The sequence below is a fragment of the Thalassophryne amazonica genome, chromosome 18 (assembly GCF_902500255.1).
Source record: "Thalassophryne amazonica chromosome 18, fThaAma1.1, whole genome shotgun sequence".
Classification (NCBI taxonomy): domain Eukaryota; kingdom Metazoa; phylum Chordata; class Actinopteri; order Batrachoidiformes; family Batrachoididae; genus Thalassophryne; species Thalassophryne amazonica.
In genome coordinates, this window is record NC_047120.1 from 23,395,743 (window position 1) to 23,418,422 (window position 22,680).

Here is a 22,680-nt window from a genome sequence, read left to right on the forward strand (position 1 = left end):
AAAAGGTTGGGCTTTTAATCACAGAAATGACTCCGGTTCCACATGCGAGGGGTTAAATGGAAATACATTGCGATCGGACGGGACATTTTATCCTATGTGAGCAAAAAAAAAATCTGTTATGTACGGTGTTTATCACATGGAAAACAATACAAAATCATTGGGACTCTTTTTGTCTGGTGACTGTGAATGAATATACGATTATACGATGATGGTTTAGGTGAGATTTACTGTACATGAGACTGAACAATAAATTTAACTCAAAACTTTGATGATGAAGTCACTTCCATCCCACACAGCTGACTTTATTTTCCCAAATGTTTCTTCTGTTCGGATCTGACGGGAATCTGTACATCTTGAAGCCCTTGTTGTGTCTATTTGTGCCTCCAAATGCACAACAAACCGTCATTTTCAATGAATAAATAAAGTTGCTGGATTTACATGTAGATAGATTAACAGCAAACGCTATTTTTAACCCAAGATGGCACATGACCATTTCTTTTGGACTCAGGTCACTACTCTCTTAATTCCTCCCTGGTTTTTTTAAAAAGATGCATCACTTCAGTGCATATGAGGTATTATTTGGCTTCAACTTTAGTTAGATTTTAAGATAAAGGTGTGTAATATGACCCTGTTAAATAATGACACACAGACGAAAACTATTTACTCAGAAATTGAATTTATATGAAATTATATAATCAAAATTTCTTGGTGCTTTTACACCAACACTATACGGTCTATATATCGTATAGACCGAATGTAAAATAACCATCATGAGGTTGTTATGATGTGTGACGTAACAAAGTTAGTTTCTTTTCGTACGACATACAGGCCTTGCCGATTACGTCTACCTCTACAATATCCACCCACTCATCGCCGATCTACAGTTTGACAGCCAGCGTGAGTCCGTCCCCCACAGTCAGCATGCTCAGGCTGATCCTGGTGTCCCGGTGCAGCTTCTTGTTGAGTCTGTCAATGGCCACGGTGTCCACGTCGTTGTTAGTTTGGGTGTCCAACACAAGCCCGCCCCACAGCACCTGCAGGGTCACACATACAAACATCAGTCCACATCAATGCTGAGTGCACGGTGTTGGTGCACTGCCACCATGAGGCAGCAGACAGTCACTGCACCACAGAGCAGCAAACACATGGTCTGAAATCCAGCACAGAGTTTTTGTGCTGTTTATACGGCACGCCTGACACAGACGGGTTCACGACCTTCTCTGCTTGTACACACAGGGACGTGCAGTCACAGCCATCTGGTCCCTCACTAAAAACAAAGAATTCCTTGGGGGGAGAATCCATAATGGAAAATACACAAAATCATGATTAAATCTAGTCTTTATCATATATTTTTGGGTTGTCTTGTCCTGGTTACAGGCAGGGAACACAAAGGCAGCACTGGCCAAACTGTATGATTCTGTCTTTGCTCCAGTTTGCTGTCTGTTACATTTGCATGATGTGTGTACCTTTGGAAAGGTGTTTTTTTTCCCACATTTTTTACAAAATAATTCCCCCTAGCCTTGAATTTTTTTAATTGACCCGTTATTGAGTATGGTGGCGCTATAAATACAATAAAACAAAATTAAATCAAATTAAATTATTTCCTACTACTTTTTACTCTTTATTTTACTTTGTCTTTTGTCTGTTTTATTGCCTGTTGTAATTTTATTATTTTTCACTCATTTATTTACGATTGGGGTAACTTGGTGCCCTTTTTTTTTTTAAATTATGTACAGCACTTTGGTTGACTGCTGTAATTTTAAACGTGCTTTAGAAATAAAGGTTGAGTTGAGTATGTTGTTTTTGCTGTTTGTTATCCTCTGTAAGGTTTCTGTGTCGCTTTTTGTTTGTGTAAATAAATAATAAAAAAAAAAGTGTCAAGTCCAGGGTAGAGAGAGCTGTTGCACGGTGGAGCTCATCTCGTCGGGACACTTGTTATACTTTAAAAAGTCTGCTCATTTCGATCACCTTTTTCAAAATGCTTGTGTAGCAATAAACTTGTAAATAAGAGAGAAAAATGAGAAAAAAAAAAAAAAAAGACCATAGAGAGCTGCCGCAGTCTCAGTGCTCCCCCAGTCAGTGGGTCAGTACATGAACATCCGGCTGGTCTGGCAGCTCCCCTTTCTCTGATCACCTGTTATCTGTGAAGCATACTATTTGGGAGTTTTCAACTCATCAAAGATAGATTTCAATGAAGTTACTGTATTTTTCATGTTTGGATTTGAGATCTAAGTGTATCTGTAGATTCTGTGTTTTGCCACTGCATCTCAGATGAGGGGAGTGCTGAGACCGTGACACCGGTACAGTGTTCCGGCTACAGAGGACTGCTCATCTCTTCCCAGTACAGCGTTCCGGTGTCACAGACCAAATGGTCGCCCCCTAAAAATCGGTCCGCCTTGCTTCACTGTGAATGCATCATTTCGGAGCTCAGCAGCTCGTCTGAGACAGCGTCTCTTCATCCAAAGCGATCAAATGGATTAATGGGATTATTAACCATCAAATGATAAAGGTAAAACCTCTGAAATCATTCAAAAGTCAGTTTTAAGCAGAAGCGAGGCCGTTTTAAGCAGAAACTCTGCAAAATTCTGCGAAATTCCAGTGAACGCATCAGCTAGCCGCTTGTTTAGCCACGGTGCTCTGATTGCTTCATCCATCTATTATGATGAAATAATGCTGAATTTATGTGGAAGTTATTTTTGTACAAAAAAATTTAGATATCTGTCGCTGAGATAGATGATGACTGGAGTGCAGTTTGAAGCAGAAACGAGGTGTTGATCGGTGAACCGCGGCTAATGACACGTGCAGTGAAGGCAGGGGGGACCGTTCGGTCTGCAACACCGGCCTACTTTCACCCCTGCTGTGTAGTTGTTGTCCTGCTGCTGACATATTTGACACCCCCTCCTCCCCCATCTGCTTCACCTCAGGGAGCTTTGGTGGATGAGTAGTGCTCCTGTAAATTACCCTCTTTTGTGCAATCTGTGACAATTTTCAACTTATTTTCATTTATATAGCGCCAAATCACAACAAAGTTGCCTCAAGGTGCTTCATACACGTAAGGTCTAACCTTACCAACCCTTAGAACAAGCACACAGGCGACAGTGGTAAAGAAAAACTCCCTCTGATGATATTGAGGAAGAAACCTCAAGCAGACCAGACTCAAAGGGGTGACCCACAGCTTAGGCCATTCTAGCAGTTAGAAGGATTTTAAAAGTTTTACAAAGCTGAAGAAACAGAAAACAGCAAATCAAACAACACAACATTACAAAAGAAAAGAAGATGCATTTGATGAGAAGTCCACGCAGGCGTTTGCACCACAGGCAGGGGTCATCCAGCATTCCTCATGCCGTCAGTGGGCCTAATTAATATGGAGATTAAATCCCACCGCTTTTCATCCTGTGCCTGACTTTGTGCTCAGAACACACATCATGTAAAGCAGAGTTGGATCCACTCACTTGGTACAGTCTAGAGATCAACAGCACAGAGCCCAAGACTTGTCGTGATGAAGGCACTTACGTTGTCAATAGCAATGATGCCTCCTTTTCTCAGCAGCTGGAGAGACTTCTCGTAGTAGTTCTCATAATTAGTTTTGTCGGCATCGATGAAAACAAAGTCAAATGTTTGGGCCTCACCAGCAGCCAGGAGGTCATCTGAAAGCAACGCGAGGGAAATGACAACGCAACGTTAATTTCAGGAGGACTTACAAGCATACTTTACTGCACAATTCTGAGAAAAACAGAAATTAAGGCTGCATAATTTCATGGAAAAAAAAGCAAATATCATGAGTGTGTTTTCGGCACGTTAACTGTATTTTCAAACAAGCAGCTGTAAGTACTGAACACTGATTATTGTGGGATCAGGTAAAGTCTGGAAGCATGCACATTTGCCGCGTGCTACCAAATTCAGCACACTATGGAATGGTCTTCAATCCTGGATGGCAACCATGCAGGCAGACAACCGGTCCATCCCCACTTCTTGAAAGAAACCATCTATTCGGCACAGCTAGTTACTGGGGTCCTCAACAACGAGGCAGAGAGAAATGTGACACAAGGCCAAAATGCTGTAGCCGACACTCCCTCACAGTGCAAGTGATATACCTCATCAAGTCACTCCAGCGATACCCAAGGATCATCCAAAGAGATGTAGTAACATCTATACTCAAGTAAAAGTACCAAAAAAATTACTCAAGTAAAAGTCAAAAAGTACAAAGTTAATAAATTACTCCAAGTGCAACTTATTTTCTTCAGCTGTTGGTCTGGGTTGTCTTCTTGCTGTGGTCCCATGAAAATTCTAAACTCCTGCCGCTACCGCCTGCATCAGTAGCAATTACATTCACAGACTCCAGTTTGGATTATTACCACTTCAGCAAAGCAAAAGTTAAAACATTTATGTGCACCTCATCCCAATGTAGGAGCATGCACACACTGGCTGTGGTGCAACAAAGTACTTTGTACTTGTGTCACAATAATTAAACCAGGAACATGCATTTCTGGTGGAATGTTTTTTTGCACTGCTGATTTGCGGACGATCTGAAAAATTGCAGAAAACGCCACGACATCTGCTGTCAGCATGTGCATGCATATTCCCTTTTTCATTGCACTTCAGAGATTCAGCGGGGTGAACTGTGCGCTCCAAATCCACAAGATGCATTAAAAACAAAATGGCGGCAGAAAGGGTTTTAAGTGATCAGTCATAAATGGCAGCCATGATTCTCGGTAAGTAAGTTATTTGGTTTAGCTCTTTGTAAAAGAGAATATCAGTCTGCCGTCACCTTGGCCTTCACCTGCTTCAGGGAGGGTGAAAAACGAGTTTTGAAAAAGCAGATTATCTCTACTGTGTAACAGTTTTTTTTTTTGTGTAGATTTTGGATTAAAAACTGTGTTCAGATGTAGCCAGGGATTGTCGCTAGCTGCTTCTTGTTCTGTGTGACATCAGTCATAATCCAAAACCAGGTGGTTGTTCTCATTCATTATTGTTCTCTAACCCTAACCAAACTGCTTGCAACAGCTCAGGACTTGCAGCTGCTCTACACGCTGTCTCATATCAGTTTGGAGCAGTAACAAAGCCGTATGGCAAATGACCTAAAGTAAAAAGTAGATTATTGGCTGAAAAAAAATTACTGGAGTAAGAGTAGAAATGCAAGATTTAAAAAGAAATGAGAAAGTGCTAATTAATCTAAAATACAAAAAAACTCCCAACTTTTTTGTCTTTAAATACATAATGCATTCCTACCCAACGTGTCTCGTACCAAAGACATCCAATCATCTCCTTCGGTCACTGGTCCAACATCACAACCGTACACAAAATGTATGAAACTAAAGATCTTGTCCAGCGTCGGGCTTTGCAAGTTATTGTACAGCGACTGTATCAATCCTGTCACCCCCCCCACCCCACCCAAACAAGGAATTCTCTGCAGAGGACCACCTCCAGTCCTGGATGCAGATCAAACTTCTGTCCAGTGTATAAAATAACTGTATGATCATACCTAAAGTCTGCAGTGCTGGCTGAATGCGGAGATCAATTTTCTGTTCAACTCCAGCCTGCAAACAAGAAAAGGAAGGAATAAATTACAAACGTCTGGTATCGGATTTCTTTGTCATGAACAATATTTATTTTGGAGTTTGTTATATAAACACCAGAAATAGCTCGGTTGTGCTGTTTCCCATATTCAAAATCTGTATGGTGTAGTGTGTAGTTTTACATATTATGCAGATGCACATCGCGCCTGTTCAAAATATTCCAATATCTCCTAATTACAAGATTATGTGTAAAAGGAGCATGTAACAGATTCATGGGATAACAGTGATGTGAAAAAGTTTGTGCACCCCTGAGCTTTTCCATGTTTGATTTTTTTTTAATGATTAAAAAAAATAAAAATAATAATCATTCAGGCTTTTTACATTAAAATTTCTAAAATGATGCCCTTTAAACTCACAGTGAAAAGGAATCTCTACACCAAAATTCTGACTCATCGTGTAACCTTAATGGCCCCTTCACACAAAACACGACTGAGGCCAAACGGCGCACAAACGAGGATTTGAATGCCACGCGTTACATTTCGGAGTCGCCTCGAACGCCTTATACAGCAGTTGCCACATCCATTCTGGCACAGCACATGCACTTTACATTTGCGTGTTGCTCGCGTCAGAAATCCATTCTACTGGCGGCCAAGATGAGGCCGCACTGCCATCTGATCGTGCTTGCAAGATTCGCACGGCATGTCAAACGCAGGCTGGACAAATCGCGCCGCAGCCGAGGGGCTGCACAAAATCAGTGGCCATGTCAAACCCTGGCAGAATGGCGCGATCGAGGCAGTCTTCACACCAGCAGCCAAATGAGGGTAAATGCGTGCACGTACTCATTCGACCCAATCTCGACTGGAGTCCAGCTGCCACCCATGAACATCCAACACCACTCACGGTATTCGTACAGCCAACACGAAAGTAGAGAGCAGGCAGACTACTTTCGAGCTGCAGTCCAGGTGTTCAAAAGCTCAAAGGGTGGTCAGTGTGTTGTGTCTGCCCCCAAGCAACACAAATGGTGTGCGAGTGTGTCGTCCCCCCTTCCCCCCACACCATGATCGAACATTGTAAGGTGCGGCTGAGGTGGCGAAGGCTCTGCATGGCTGTCATGTCCGCTGTGTCATCACAACACACAGCTGGAGAACGCATATCATATCATGAAGAACATCACCTCTCACCACACCACCGTGATGCACGTGTCGGCATGCTCTCCTGATATAGAAAAATAAATAAATAAATAAATAATGCAATGCTAAAATACCCACATCCATATAAGCATTGTGTTCTGTATAATTTGCAGTTGTTTAAGTAGTTATTAGATTCCAAAAACTGAGTTTGCAGCTAGCAACCAGACGATGTCATGGTGCAACTGTACTCTGATTGGCTGTTACCCCCGCCATTCCAAAACTAAACAAAGCTAACGTCTGCTAAATGTCTTTTAAATCACTTTAGAGGTATTATTTGGTTCTAAAAACACCATTTTCTGTTTGAGAAGTGTTTATTTCTTGCTCGCTTTTACATAATATATAAGAGGATATATTTACACACAAAACAAAACAGTTTTGCTACCAACCTGTGACATCACTATGCTAATGTTCACTAAATGTTTTTTAAACCCTTCCACAGGTGTTATCACGTTACAAACAGCATTTTCAGTTTTAGAAGTGTTTATTTTTCGCTAGCTTTTCCATAATGTATGAGAAAGGTATTATTTCTGGCCCCCCCCAAAAAATGAAGCAATGTTAGCACCTAGCAATAGCAGGAAGCGACATCACCACGCCCGAGCACTAACGTCTGAGATTATGCCATAAAAGTAGGTACAGAATGTGATATTTTAAGGTCTTAAAATACCTCTTAAAATAGGTCAAGGTTAGCCATCTCGAACATGTCCAAGGTCTGTGTCCCAAGAATGTTCCCTGTGAATTTGAAGACTGTGGTAGAAGAAGTGGACTTATGCTGAACACAGACAGACACACAGACAGACGGACGCCAGGTCTTCGCAATACCCGATGGCCATGTGTTGGCCTCGGATAAAAATAAAAACACACATCACCTTTACAATGTGTTCAGCTGCACCTCAGTGTGCACTGCAGACCCCATCAGCCAGGCTGCCTAATGTGAAAATATCCGTCTGATGTTGTGAACTGCCGGGGGGCCAAATGTCACATCCACCACGTGAGTTATAGTCCACATGACGCGGTGTCCTTCGGCACGCCATGTGCTGGACACGTGGAGCCAGCTGATGTGATCATGATATAAGTGGATCAATTTATTATGTCAATTCATGAATTCCTTGTTTACATCCATGGGCATGTTTGATGAACATGAAAGAACAGAAGGACAATAATTCTTGTGTTGTCTGCTCTTCATAACAGGAATTAAATGTTTTAGCAGACAACAGGAAATCCATTTGTCTCATCATTTCCAACACAGAATGTCAAGTCATCAGGCATCAATTACACATCATTACCAGTAACATGATTGTCTTACATTTAAACACTACATTCATTGTTCTTACAATGTTCTGTGCTCTGATTGTTTTGTCCTTACACATTTTTGTCAATTTGTGTACATTTGTACAACACTTAATTGCTTCTGCTGCTGTGTGAGCGCAATCTGTCCCTCCCGACAGTGGCTGGAATTTTTCGAGGTTTGCCAATTCTTTTTTTTCTCGACCAGTTTCGGCCTCATTCACCCAACCTCATGTTATGTGTGAAGGCGCCATGAGAAATGTTGGTTCGTCAGAATGCTAAAGATTGAGAACCATGTCCTACTTTTTCTGGGTCAGGCTCAAAACCTCTCCTCGTAAACAGTCACTTTTACGTCCAGTTTTCTTAGACTTCATTTACCTCAGTTTTTAAGAAGCACAAACAGTGTGGTTCTGTATGGTAAATCTGTCTGGAGGTGTCAATACCCAAAAACTGAGTAACTGTGCAAGGAGACGATCGAGGGAAGTACACCAAGACACCTAAGACAACCCTGAAGAGGTTATCGGTTTCTGTGTCTGTGATTAGGGAAATTGTGCATAACACAAGTTCTGTGTGAGTTCGATGAAAGTACAGAGCAGAAATTGATGTCTTGTAACCCAATAGCAGTCTTGGGACCTTTTTCAATTGTTGAAAAAAAAAATTGTATTTATATTTTCCATGTGTGTGATGTCTTTGTCACTCATAGAAAGCCCAGCATGATGTCTACAGATCTGGGCGGATCTAGGATCAGATCTTTAGGGGGGCTCAGCCCCTAACAAGGATGCAGCGTGCATGCATTGCCTGCAGTGTTTCAACACCCCCCCTCCCAACTCGCTCATTTCATTAGAGAACAAAAAATGTATATTTCCTATATAATACTTTACAATTAAGCAGAAATTACTGCTGAACAAATTCCCATGTGTTGCAAATGCCACACTGCTGTACTCATGTTGCTTCATTTTTCACCACTGGGGTCACGCTTAATGACCAACTGCTTACAATATTAGTATGAATAAATGCTGACAGATCCATGGAATATTAACTGTCTCTTATCTGTAGTACAAATCATTTCTCTCTCTATTTTAGTTGCTTGTAGAACATGTGGCTGCTCAGTTATTTTAATGCCAGGCTTCAGTTTAAGATAAAGTTAAACTGGGATGAGCGGTGAGCAATTTAATTCAACAAACAAACCAACTGAATTAATCTTTATACCCTTTCTTGTTGAATACTTTAATTAAATACCTCCTCCCCCCAGTATCATTAACATGTTTGTTCACAACATTTTTATTTTTAATCTCATAAAGCAAAAAATAATCCCCCTGACTGACTGGAGCATGAGATTTTTTCCACATTGAGATTTCACCTCAGGAAGAACTGTTCTGAACTGCAGTGACAATATTCAACTGTGACGTCAACACAAAGCTCAGACGGGTACATTTATCTGGTATACCACCAACCAACCAACCAACCTACCTAACTAACTAACTAACAATGGTGTCGATTTTGTTTTTTAAAGGTCACAAAGTGAACTGTGAACACTCCTTCAAATCTGTGTCGTATTAAAATATCAAAGGTTGGGTGTCTGTGCTTCCATTCTTAGCAAATTTAATGTGAACTAGTTGTAAATTTACTGAAAGTGGAGCATATTAGCGCACACAGAGATCGCCGTTTCTGGGAAAAATGAACACCATCATTTGTTTATGTTTCTGACGAGAATCGAAACCACCCGTTATATCATTGTTTTTAGACGAATTTCATGTGTTGTTCTGTGAAATGAAGCAGTAATATGTAATAGAAGCGTATTAGAACTGTTTTCTTGAAGTTGTTTTTGTTGATTTACGTAAATACGACATTTAATTGAGCTGTGATACCGCCGTTTACGGGTAACATGAATGCTAATGTTTGTTTACGCAAACTGCTTTTAGATAACAAACATGGCTTCTTATACAGTCAAATGAATTAATATATTGTAGAAACCGTAACAGCTGTTTTAGCAAGATTTTATAACAAATATAGCTTCTTATTCAGTCAAATAAATTAATATAATGCAGAAACCGTAACAACTGTTTTAGCAAGATTTTATAACAAATATAGCTTCTTATTTAGTCAAATAAATTAATATAATGCAGAAACCGTAACAACTGTTTTATGAAGATTTTATAACAAATATAACTTCTTATACAGTCAAATAAATTAATATATTGTAGAAACCGTAACAACTGTTTTAGCAAGATTTTATGACAAATATAGCTTCTTATTCAGTCAAATAAATTAATATACTGCAGAAACTGTAACAACTGTTTTAGCAAGATTTTATAACAAATATAGCTTCTTTTTCATTCAAATAAATTAATATATTGTAGATGTTTACTGGCACCCTCTGTTCTTCTCCCCATCCACTTTTCTTTGTTAATCTTCAGGGGGTGTGGTATCATTTCCCTGTCATTGGCCCTAAGTACTGATTCATAATCTGCCTGGTTTTGTTGGACAACTTGTTCCGAGTCCGGCAAAATTGCCATGTTCTTTTCTTGAATGTTCGTGCCACCAACTCCTCTTTTCTTTTCCTTGTTTCTTCAAAAAAATGCTATTAAATTCATCACTGTCCATCGCTGAAAAGCACCCAAACTCATCCCCGTGTCATCAATTTACACAAATTTCATCTGTCCTGTCCAAAATCGGGTCCTAAAGCAAGTTTTAAATCACTTTTTGTGTTGACGATTTCTACGTCGCTATCAAAACATTGGCGGCTTATTGCTTCTGGGTCAACTATATCACAAATGACCTTTGGGAGTACCCATGATTCATTGCGCATACTGAGATAGCGTATTCACTTATTTGTAAAGTTAAATTCGAGCCCTCAACCGGTTCATAGTATATTTGAATCAATTCAAGGGTCTGTGCATTAACATAGTCGTATTTATTACTTTAAAACTCGATTTTGGATTTGCATTGGTTAAATTTTAGACCTTTAATACCCCCCCCCCACCCGCTGCCATGTTTCGAAAGTGTGTTAAAAATATTCTAATAATAATTGTGTGCTGCACCTCTTTCCAGAAAGGTTTGCCGATATTGGTAAACTCTTCGCTGATGTCACACGCCACGATGACCCCGTCATCAGGCAGAGCCAGTGCAATGCTCAGAGTGTTGTAACCAGTGTACACACCTGAAACATCAAACAGAAGACCGTGAAATCAGCTGGGACACTGGTGCAAATCAGAAAAAGACACTTTCCTTCAGACCTGTGCTCCTAACATGGTTCAGTTTGACCACGTCCTCTCTAACATGCAGAGGGGTGTGTCATCTGAACTGTGACAGAGATGAGTGTGATGTCATTACCGATCTCTACTGCTTTTTTGGCATTGATCAGTTTTATGAGATTGGCCATGAACTGGGACTGTTCACAGGCGACCATCATGATGTTAAGGGAATCTTCCATCGTCCTCTGGAAGCAACGAGCAGAAAACAATTACATTATGACCATGAATTAGAATGTGAAATATGATTAGATGCGAGTGCACAGAAACAGTCTGGGTACCAGGGCGGTCTTACCAGTCGGAGTTTTTTCAGGGCTGGATGCTCCCTCAGGGAGTGACTGAGGACGTACTGCAGCAGCGGGTTGTCCTTTCCACTGTGACTTTTGAAGATACTCATTCTGGAAGACTTCTTTCGCCCTGAGGGAAACAATGAGCAGCAAAGCATCATTTACAACCCCAATTCCAATGAAGTCGGGACATTGTGTAAAATGTAAATAAAAACAAAATACAATGATTTGCAAATCCTCTTCAACCTATATTCAGTTGAATACACCACAAAGACAAGATTTAATGTTCAAACTGATAAACTTTTTGAACTGGATGCCTGCAACACATTTAAAAAAAAGCTGGGACAGTTGTATGTTTACCACTGTGTTGCATCACCTTTCCGTCTAACAACACTCAATAAGCGTTTGGGTATAAGCAATTCTGGAAAATGACTTTCATATTATGTGGGTGTTCACATTATGTAGTGGGACCTAATTTGACTGTTTTTGTTTTTGGGTTTTGGTTTGTGTGCTTTTCTTTTTATTATATGATGACAGTTGATTCCTTTGATTTTATTTCTGTGCAGGAATTACAATCTTTTCAGTATACTGAGCACCATATACAGGATATGGAATTCTTTTAGAAATAGTAATTGTCAGTATTACACAGATGAACAATACAACAACCGCATTTCAAATGATGGGAAATGATCAATAATCCACTTTAACAGTAGGACTATGTACAAAAAATTGGGGAATATCAAAGATTATTTAAAGCAATTTTGTCATCCCTTTAGTATAATTGCCATATCGGAAACTTGGCTTGCAGAGGTTGATGACAGGAATTACGAATTGGAAGGTTATGAATTCAATAATTTGAATAGGTAAAATGTTGACAAAAGGCTTAAATACAAAATTAAAGATCATTTGACAATGGCCGTGGAAAATCTGTTGGAATGCATAACAAATGAATGGAAAAAGGTAAAAATTTAATTATTAGTTGCATATACAGAACTCCGGGATCTAAAATTGAAGAGTTTCAAAAATGGATTGAGAAATTCTTTTTACAGATGTATAACAAACGAGTATTTGTTTGTGGAGATATACATATTGATCTTTTAAATCTGCATAAGCATAAAGTGACAGAGGATTTCATTAATATTATGTACAGTTTAAATTTATATCCAAAAATCACTAGGCTTTCAAGAATAACTTCACATTCAGCTACTCTCACTGACAATATATTTACAAAATGCAAGCTTTGCATTTTGCATCACTGCTCTTAGCTTCATAGTGGAGTAGAGCACAGAAGGATTTTCTTTCACCAAAACAGATCAAACCCAGGCTTGCATCTCAGATGTACCTTCTGGCAATTTGTAGCTAAACGTTCAGGTCTTCTTTTTAAGAAAATCCTCCTCTATACCACTTCATCATGAAGATGGGTAACTGGTGATACAAAATGCAAAGCTTGCACTACGCATAATTTCTCCAATCACAGCCACATAAGCCTTTAACTTCTTCTGGGTTGTCTGGGTGTCTTGGTGGCTTTCCTCACTCTTCTACTTCTTGCACAGTTACTCAGTTTTTGAGAACTGTCTACTCCAGACCTGGGCAAACCGCGGCCCTTTGCATGTCTCTGTCTGGCCCTCATGAGGTCTGTGATTATTATTACATATATTAAAAATGTCAAGCTTGTGTGTTGCAAATCATTAGAGAGGTTTATTTAGGTATATTTACATATTATTACAATAATAAAAATTACCTATAAAAGCTATTAAATAGCTAATAAATTGTAATGGGAGACAGCTGAGTTATTGATGGTGTGGCCCTCTGACATAATTCAGGTTCCCTATGTGGCCCGTTGTAAAAATTAAGTGCCCACCCCTGGTCTACCCCATGCAGATTTACCATAAAGTGCCATATTGTTTGTATTTCTTTGTAACTGATGTAAATAAAGTCCGAAACATATTCAGTGGCAGCTTTACCATCAGAGAGCCTCGTCCACAAACTACCACAAAAGACTCCAAGCTGTCGTTGATGTTAAAGGGGGCAACACGTTATTAAGAACAGGGGTATGTAAACTTTGGATCAGGGTCATTTGGGTAGTTTGTGTTGTCATTATGATTTAAAAAGAGTGAACTTGGTTGTTTGACAATAAATGGCTTCACCCAACCACTAACCATGAGTGAAAAAAAAAGTTTTTTTTGTTATCATTCATATTCTCTAAAAAATTGCCAAGAAAAACAAAAATTCCGACAGGGTATGTAAACGTTTGCACTCAACTGTGTAGACAGACAGAAAGATTATGCAATGTGTGCCTATGATGAGGAATTTGAGTTTATTGATTATTATCTGTTTTGCTGTTCTGCTCACTTTGTTTGTTTTGTTGGTTTGGTTGTGATAAGTAAAAGTTGCTGATGTAAAAGGGGTAGGTGCTCCTACCTACACCCTTTCATTGCATGGGTTGACTGGCTGAGAAAACAGTTTTATTTATTTTGTTTTGTTGCAAAATTCTTTTCCCTGAACCGAATAAACTTGAAATTTGGGTAATTACTTATTTTTTCACATCTTTACAAGTTTTAGATTTTTCCAGGTGTCAGGAGCTCAGCCAAAGTCGGGCCAAAGTGTTGATATTTTGCTGAAATGGTGATGGGATGTGGCTCTGTTTTTTTTTTGTTTTCCCAAACTTGTAAAATATAACCATTTTTAAGTTTTGTGTTCCCTGCATGAACTTTTTTTAATCACTTTCTCTGCGATTCAGCAGGTGCATTTGAGCTGGAAGTTGAACATGCAGCCTCGCAGTCGCTTTTTCTTATTATTATTATTGTTTTATTTAAATTACCGTGTTTGTGAAGTGTTGTGTTGCCCAAAAAAGGGAAAATTAAAAAAGGAAACAGTCAGTGCGAGTCTGAGCAAAACACAGAAGCTGAGAGGATCTTCTTTCAGAGACTGTTTGTCTGTGTGGCTGGGGATGGAGCTGTGACTCGCCCGGTGTGAGGGGAGCGCTGAGCCGCTCACACCAGGCAGAGAGAAACAGCAGACGGCCACCAGAAGAATAGTCACTCCCCACGTAGATCTGGCAGCGGATTAAACAGTGTTTTTTTTTAAAAACAGACAAACACACTGCTTCGCTTTAAATGCGCAGTAAGCTATTTCAGATGATCAGCGTGGACCCTCTTTTTCCTAAAAGGCTTTATTTTACTCTGTGTGCCGCATTTGAAAGCGGTAGCTTTTGTGCTAAGTTGATTAGCTTATGCGCGTGCTCTAGTCTTCTTCTGTTTTTTTTTTTTTTTCTGGGGATGTTACAGCGCCACACAGGCTTGGCATATGTACTACAACGTTAAACGAAGCTTCGGGGCACAGAATTTGCCTCGAACATTTTTTGTAATTGAATTATTCGAGTTACTCGACTAATCGTTTCAGCCCTAGTGGTCCTGTTGGCTTCACTGGCCTGTGACCTCCAGCACTCACTGGATCGGTTCGATGAGGATGAGGATCAGCCCCTCTAAATCTGAGGCCATGGTTCTCAGTAGGAAACCGATGGATTGCCTACTCCGGGTAGGGAATGAGGTCTTGGAACATGAGACTGGCCGGAGAATCGGCACAGCAGGGACGGTGTTGCATTCCCTCTACTGTACTGTTGTGACAAAAAGGGAGCTGAGCCAAAAGGCAAAGCTCTGGATCTACTGGCCAATCTTCATTGCTAGTCTTACCTATGGTCATGGGTGTTCACTTTCACAATACCATTTGCTCCTGGATGTGGAGGTAAGCGGCTTCCATTACTTTGAGACAAAAACTATGCTGCTCCCTCCAGTTGTTCCTCATCATTCCTTGAGTATTTCATCATGTGTGAAACAGTGGACCTCTTATTTTGCCATCGAACCACTACAAAAAGTTAGGAATGATGAGCTTCAGAGAAAACAATTTGCACAAGGGAACCCAGCGGCTCTTTGGCTTCAGACCAATCAAAATATCGTTAGAGATTCAAATGAAAGGAGGCTGGAAAGACCAGTTTTACTCTTGGTCTCAAGCATTCAGGTGTGGAGGAGCAGAAACTGAAAACTTTACCTTACCTCAGCGGGTGGAAAAAAAAAACAAAACATACAGATAAAATGATGTTTATCCACCACCTGTTGACCACGTGAGGTCCAGCTGGAACCCATATGACCCCCGGCATGATCTGTTTGGAAATATCTCTGCTGCTGTAATATTCATACAGTGTTCTAAAGTGATAATCTGGACCTCAGGCTTTACAGAAACTCAGGACAAACCAAGGTCTTAAGTTTTCTAGCAGAGTAAATGAAGATTTCCCGCATGACATACGTGTTGCCACGGCCGAACACGGACTCCTTCAAATTCAGCCCGAGAACCTTGAGGTTGACCTTTAATCCAGTCTCAGTGAGGTTGTATCTTGACAGATGACCTGTAATTCTGCTGAATGATCTTTGATTTTGACCGTTGTTATCCTGCTGAATGATCTGGACACACTTTTCCATTCAAATGAAAAGGAAAGTCTGTCCAGCCACAAACTCATCCATGGAATTTTTACACCATTTCATATAAAAGATCAGCTTTTGTCATAAGTTGGTGGTGTTGTGTGTCTAAACTCAAATGCGGTGTGATCTCATACGGGGAAAGTGACTCGACACTAGGGATGTGAATCGTACAACAACTCACGATTCAGTTCGATTCTGATTCTTGGGGTGACGATTCGATTCAGAATCGATTTTCGATTCAAAGAGCTCTGAGAAATAGTTATATTACTTAAAAATGTTTATGTTTAAGAAAATGCAGCTTTACAAGGTTAATCAAGTGATTCTAGATGTAAATTTACTTATCTGCTTTGCTCGTTCAAAGTTGGCTGGCAGTTTAGTAAAGTGCTGGTCAGTAGTTGGCAGAGACCGCTACTCCACTCCGTTTAGCTCCGGGTGATAGCGTAGCATGTGGGCTTGCGGATTTCAAGTGTTTCTGAAGTACTTGACTTTCATTTTGCAGATTCTGCACACTGCATAAGTCATGTCAAGCTCCTTCTTATGCGGCAAATAATAAAATCCAAAATGCGCCCAAACTTTTGCCTTCAGCAAAGATGGTGCTGACTGAATTAGCTCTTCGTCCGCCATGCTAAGCTACAGCCACTGAAAGTCCAAGACATATTCAGTGACTTGGAAATGTTCATGTATCCATCCCCTGACTTGTCTGAAGAAAACTTGCAATAAAACTGATTTACAGGTATTATACCAAAGCTTTCCATTACTTATGAAACCCATCATCTTGGCTTTTATATTTTTAATTATTTCATATCAAGTTGTAGAGATTTGCCTTCAGTTTGAGTTTAAAGGAGACCTGCATTGAAAAAAATGCAGTCAGATTTTTTGAACAAAAAATGACTTACATTTACACATGAGATCCTTTTGAATGTAGTAAAGTAAATCTGCAAGCCCAGATCTGTCATTCAACGGAGAAATCTTCATTTGAAAATGACGAATTTACAGCTAACATTTAGCCCTCCGCAAATTGTCCCTCTCATCATGGACGCTGCCGAGACATCACGGACAAGACCCTCTCCCAGCATGCATTGTGCCAATTGTAATTTGTGGATTTACGTCAGTTTGCATCTGCACCTTTTTCTTGTCTTATACGGAAGGATCTACTTTTTTAAAAACTTCATATTGTCTTGCGGCACGTTTTGTGAGTACACATTTCTTTTATTTGTGCTTGAAAATTATTTTGGGGGACTTTTTCATACGCCCGTTTGATTGAGTGGTGTCGCAATGAAAATCTACTGTCTTTCGCCTCCGGTACCATCGCGGGATATGGAGGCGAGACCCGCAAAGAATCCCAGTCATTAAAAATATATAAACCTCTCTCAGCGTCCATGGAGCTCTGGGGCTCCGATTGCCGAGACGTGCGGTGCTGTGGATTTTGCCGCAAGAAGTCTGTCCTTGCAGTAACAGGTGTACCGGCCGCTTCGCATTAAAACAGTGAGCGTAATCTCAGGACTTGTGCCAAGTGTGCTGCAGCTCCATTCAGTAGACAGAGAGGTGATGCCGGTGTTGTGCGCTGAATCTGACACAACACCGGCTGCAAAGCAGACACGGGCGGTGTGAGTGGCCCGCATCAGCAGTTAACGAGCTCTGTATCTCACATTCAATGCAGCTTACTTTTGGATGTTGAAACCAGGATGTGTATAAGTAACATTACTAACAGATAAAATCAATTTCAATGCGGGATCGGACTGAAGGCGGGAGCGCGTCGTCTTGTCCCTGACGTCATGGAAATGATACGGCTGTACAAACTGTTTTCACAGAGGGCTAAATTTTAGCTGCAAATTTGTCATTTTTAAACGAAGATTTCTCCGCTGAATTACAAATTTGGTCTTACAGATTTACTTTACTGCAGTCACAAGGGTCTTATAAATACATATCAGCTATTTCTTTCTGAAATCTGACCACATTTATTTCAATGCAGGTCTACTTTAAAGAAGATCATTTTAGATTTTTTTTTGTTGTATTTTTTATATTTGAAACAGCATAAACAAATGTTGATGTGTGAAATACCAAGTGTACCAGTACTTTTGAAGGGCACTGCAAGTCTAGAAGTCTAGAGCAAAAATGGCGTAGTTTAAAATGAGAAGTATTCCAACTCGCATGGTGCAATGCTATTCTAGACTATAAACATGCACTATTGGCTACAAAACGGGCCTACTACTCTGATTTGATTAAAAACAACAAGCATTATTCAATGTTCCCGTTTAACATGGTGGCAACACTTACTTCACGGACAACATCCTGTAAGTCGCTTGCCGTTTCTAGCCTTCTCAGATTTCTTAGATTACTTTGAGAAGAAAATAGATGACATTAGTTACTTCCTCCAAACCATCAACATGTCTATTAGACCCCATTTCTACCAGGCTGCTCAAGGAAGCCCTACCATTAATTAATGCTTCGATCTTAAATATGATCAATCTATCTTTATTAGTTGGCTATGTACCACAGGCTTTTAAGGTGGCAGTAATTAAACCATTACTTAAAAAGCCATCACTTGACCCAGCTATCTTAGCTAATTATAGGCCAATCTCCAACCTTCCTTTTCTCTCAAAAAGTCTTGAAAGGGTAGTTGTAAAACAGCTAACTGATCACCTGCAGAGGAATGGTCTATTTGAAGAGTTTCAGTCAGGTTTTAGAATTCATCATAGTACAGAAACAGCATTAGTGAAGGTTACAAATGATCTTCTTATGGCCTCAGACAGTGGACTCATCTCTGTGCTTGTTCTGTTAGACCTCAGTGTTGCTTTTGATACTGTTGACCATAAAATTTTATTACAGAGATTACAGCATGCCATAGGTATTAAAGGCACTGCGCTGCGGTGGTTTGAATCATATTTATCTAATAGATTACAATTTGTTCATGTAAATGGGGAATCTTCTTCACAGACTAAGGTTAATTATGGAGTTCCACAAGGTTCTGTGCTAGGACCAATTTTATTCACTTTATACATGCTTCCCTTAGGCAGTAGTATTAGACAGAATTGCTTAAATTTTCATTGTTACGCAGATGATACCCAGCTTTATCTATCCATGAAGCCAGAGGACACACACCAATTAGCTAAACTGCAGGATTGTCTTACAGACATAAAGACATGGATGACCTCTAATTTCCTGCTTTTAAACTCAGAAAAAACTGAAGTTATTGTACTTGGCCCCACAAATCTTAGAAACATGGTGTCTAACCAGATCCTTACTCTAGATGGCATTACCCTGACCTCTAGTAATACTGTGAGAAATCTTGGAGTCATTTTTGATCAGGATATGTCCTTCAATGCACATATTAAGCAAATATGTAGGACTGCTTTTTTGCATTTGCGCAATATCTCTAAAATTTGAAAGGTCTTGTCTCAGAGTGATGCTGAAAACTAATTCATGCATTTATTTCCTCTAGGCTGGACTATTGTAATTCATTATTATCAGGTTGTCCTAAAAGTTCCCTGAAAAGCCTTCAGTTATTTCAAAATGCTGCAGCTAGAGTACTGACAGGGACTAGAAGGAGAGAGCATATTTCACCCATATTGGTCTTTCTTCATTGGCTTCCTGTTAATTCTAGAATAGAATTTAAAATTCTTCTTCTTACTTATAAGGTTTTGAATAATCAGGTCCCATCTTATCTTAGGGACCTCATAGTACCATATCACCCCAATAGAGCGCTTCGCTCTCAGACTGCAGGCTTACTTGTAGTTCCTAGGGTTTTTAAGAGTAGAATGGGAGGCAGAGCCTTCAGCTTTCAGGCTCCTCTCCTGTGGAACCAGCTCCCAATTCGGATCAGGGAGACAGACACCCTCTCTACTTTTAAGATTAGGCTTAAAACTTTCCTTTTTGCTAAAGCTTATAGTTAGGGCTGGATCAGGTGACCCTGAACCATCCCTTAGTTATGCTGCTATAGACTTAGACTGCTGGGGGGTTCCCATGATGCACTGAGTGTTTCTTTCTCTTTTTTGCTCTGTATGCACCACTCTGCATTTAATCATTAGTGATTGATCTCTGCTCTCTTACACAGCATGTCTTTTTCCTGATTCTCTCCCTCAGCCCCAACCAGTCCCAGCAGAAGACTGCCCCTCCCTGAGCCTGGTTCTGCTGGAGGTTTCTTCCTGTTAAAAGGGAGTTTTTTCCTTCCCACTGTCGCCAAGTGCTTGCTCACAGGGGGTCGTTTTGACCGTTGGGGTTTTTCCGTAATTATTGTATGGCTTTGCCTTACAATATAAAGCGCCTTGGGGCAACTGTTTGTTGTGATTTGGCGCTATATAAATAAAATTGATTTGATTTGATTAGGTTAAATATATCCCAGCATGCCTTAGTCCAACCACTACACCCTGTTATTGATGTGGGTGCCATCACTGATACATTGCTTAGATTTACCAAATGTGATATTATTTCACTAGGTGTGCTGACAAAACCTGTAACTTCTGCTAAAATCACAACCCGTCTGTTCGACCATAAACCAACAAAACTGTTCAAAGACTGTACATTTCACTAATTAAATAAGTAGAAATTATTATTATTATTGTTAAAAGACAGATGTCCAGTTAAAAATGGGCTTTATTGTTGGGGAATAATGTGCAGTAGTGCAGACTTTGTCATGTTGATCAGCACATCCTCTGTGTAATGTATTGTTGTGTCAGGAGGGGCCCCCAGCGTGAAACCTCTGCCAAATCACGTGTTCATCAGCTGACGTGAAAACGGAAGCGGTTGCATACATTCAGATTTTTGTTTGTTTGTTTGTTTTGTTTCATAGCTTAGATGATTGAATATTTAAACATGACATACATTTTAATTTGACTAACTGTAGTGTTATATTGATTAATGATAGATTAAGCAAAAATAAACAGATAAACTGACTTAAAAATTGTTTGGTGCAACTCTAATGTGAAGAATTCATTTGATTTTGGCTTCTGGAACAATATTTTTTATATTTTTAATTTTTCCGGCTGCTGTCACGTGATTAATCACTTTTTCACACCTGATGGAAAAATATAAGTTGCATAATTTAAACTCAACCCGAACTTTGACCCCAAACCGACTGGATATGAAAAACATGCACCGACAACACCTTGTGACGTCACTGACAGCAGAGTCTGAAAGTCTTCATTCTTACCAAAGAAATAGCCGCCGACAAACACGAGTCCCAGTGTGACGACTCCGGCTACAACATCTTTATAAACACGGCGGAAAGACATCGCAACACAGAGCCGCATCGGAAACCCGGATCATCACTTTGTTCCGCAAATGTGCCACAAAACACATTAACGCCTTTACCGTAATACCACAAATAGAGGCGAAGCGCCACAGCAGAGCTGTTTGGCAGCTGCTGCGTTCACAGAGTGTCAGAAATCCCAACGCTCTCACATGCTAATTACTAATAAATATAAAATATGCCGTGCAACGATTGCAAATGCCAAATAGATGAAAGAGGCTGGATTATAAAACTCAACAACCGACACATACTGCCTTCACAAGATCAAGATGTCAGTTAAAGCTCAAGATTCTATGTTCTTCTAAGTAGTTAAAATAATCCCTGACGCGAATGCAACAAATGTCAGCGAGAAGGAATGAGCTGTTTTACAAAATTCAGTGTGTAGCAGAAAACTTACCTAAATAAGCGTGATCCTAAAGCAGGAAGCTTCTTCTCGGGAAGTGGATGATAGAACTCCTACTGCAGCATGCAGCCACAGACTGTGAATAAACCACACAAACAATGCAGCCGGCGCTAGTTGCCAGATTAAAGAGAGAAACAAGCGCCCATGCTTGTATAAACAGCCTGTTTTGCTCTTTAAAAGGAAACCCACAAACGTCCAAAATTCATTTTTCAAATAATTATTTTTGAAAAATTTTGAATTGTTACACACATTATCATCACATCAGCAGCACCAGCAATAATAATAATAATAATAATAATAATAATAATAATAATAACAATAATAATTATAATAATAATAATAATAATAAGTTATACTGTACAGTCCTGAATTTAATTAATGAAATTCAATAAATCAAACGTTGTTTATGTAACTTTGCAATTCATTTTTTAAACTCTAAAATTTGTGATTTTAAAAACAAAACTGCAATATTATTAAATTAAATTGAATGGAAATGAATTGTTTTAGGTGACCAGTTCATGTATAGTAGTAAATTCAGAGTTAAAATTCAAGCAGCTTTTAAATTAAAATGTATTTTTCAGAAACAACAAATGCACTGTATGCAGTAGTGTTGACATTTTGAAAATACAGGTGAGGACCAGTGAACTTCCACCTGTGAGCCATGGTGTTAACCATGAACATGCAGGTCCAAAACATAAAATAACGACAGGCCTATCAAGTAACATGAAGTCTTGTTGCTATTCCCGTGGTACTGTTGGCCACAAAGGTCGCTCTTGCTTGTATTACCATGGAGCTGGACAGTTGACCTTAATCCCTGACCTATTGTTGGCCCACCCAACCAAAATGAGATGCATTTTTTTTCCATCTGCAGACCCAATGCATATGCCAAGTTTGATCAAAGTCAGAAAAGGCGTTCTTAAGATATTTTTGCTATGTACACATAGTTAAACTGAATTTTCAAACAACAAAGCGCAAAGTTGCTTATACTAAGCAGACCTGGCAACACTGCCAGTTGATCTGAGCATA

At 39.7% G+C, this 22,680-nt stretch overlaps 1 protein-coding gene across 2 annotated transcripts; it reads right to left on the bottom strand.

Moving 5' to 3' along the window:
* Positions 1 to 815: 815 nt before the first annotated feature.
* LOC117531435 (catechol O-methyltransferase domain-containing protein 1-like) lies at positions 816 to 21,751 on the bottom strand. Of its 2 annotated transcripts, none has more exons than XM_034194539.1 (7): positions 21,649 to 21,751; positions 11,537 to 11,658; positions 11,324 to 11,429; positions 11,032 to 11,150; positions 5,483 to 5,537; positions 3,514 to 3,647; positions 816 to 1,034 (listed from the first exon to the last, which is right to left on the bottom strand). In XM_034194539.1, the coding sequence occupies exons 2-7, from the start codon at positions 11,636 to 11,638 to the stop codon at positions 879 to 881; spliced, it is 672 nt and encodes a 223-aa protein (XP_034050430.1). In that variant the 5' UTR covers positions 11,639 to 11,658; positions 21,649 to 21,751; the 3' UTR covers positions 816 to 878. The 2 variants fall into 2 exon arrangements, with proteins under 2 accessions (XP_034050430.1, XP_034050429.1); XM_034194538.1 differs by lacking the exon at positions 21,649 to 21,751 and adding an exon at positions 21,153 to 21,308.
* Positions 21,752 to 22,680: the final 929 nt, after the last annotated feature.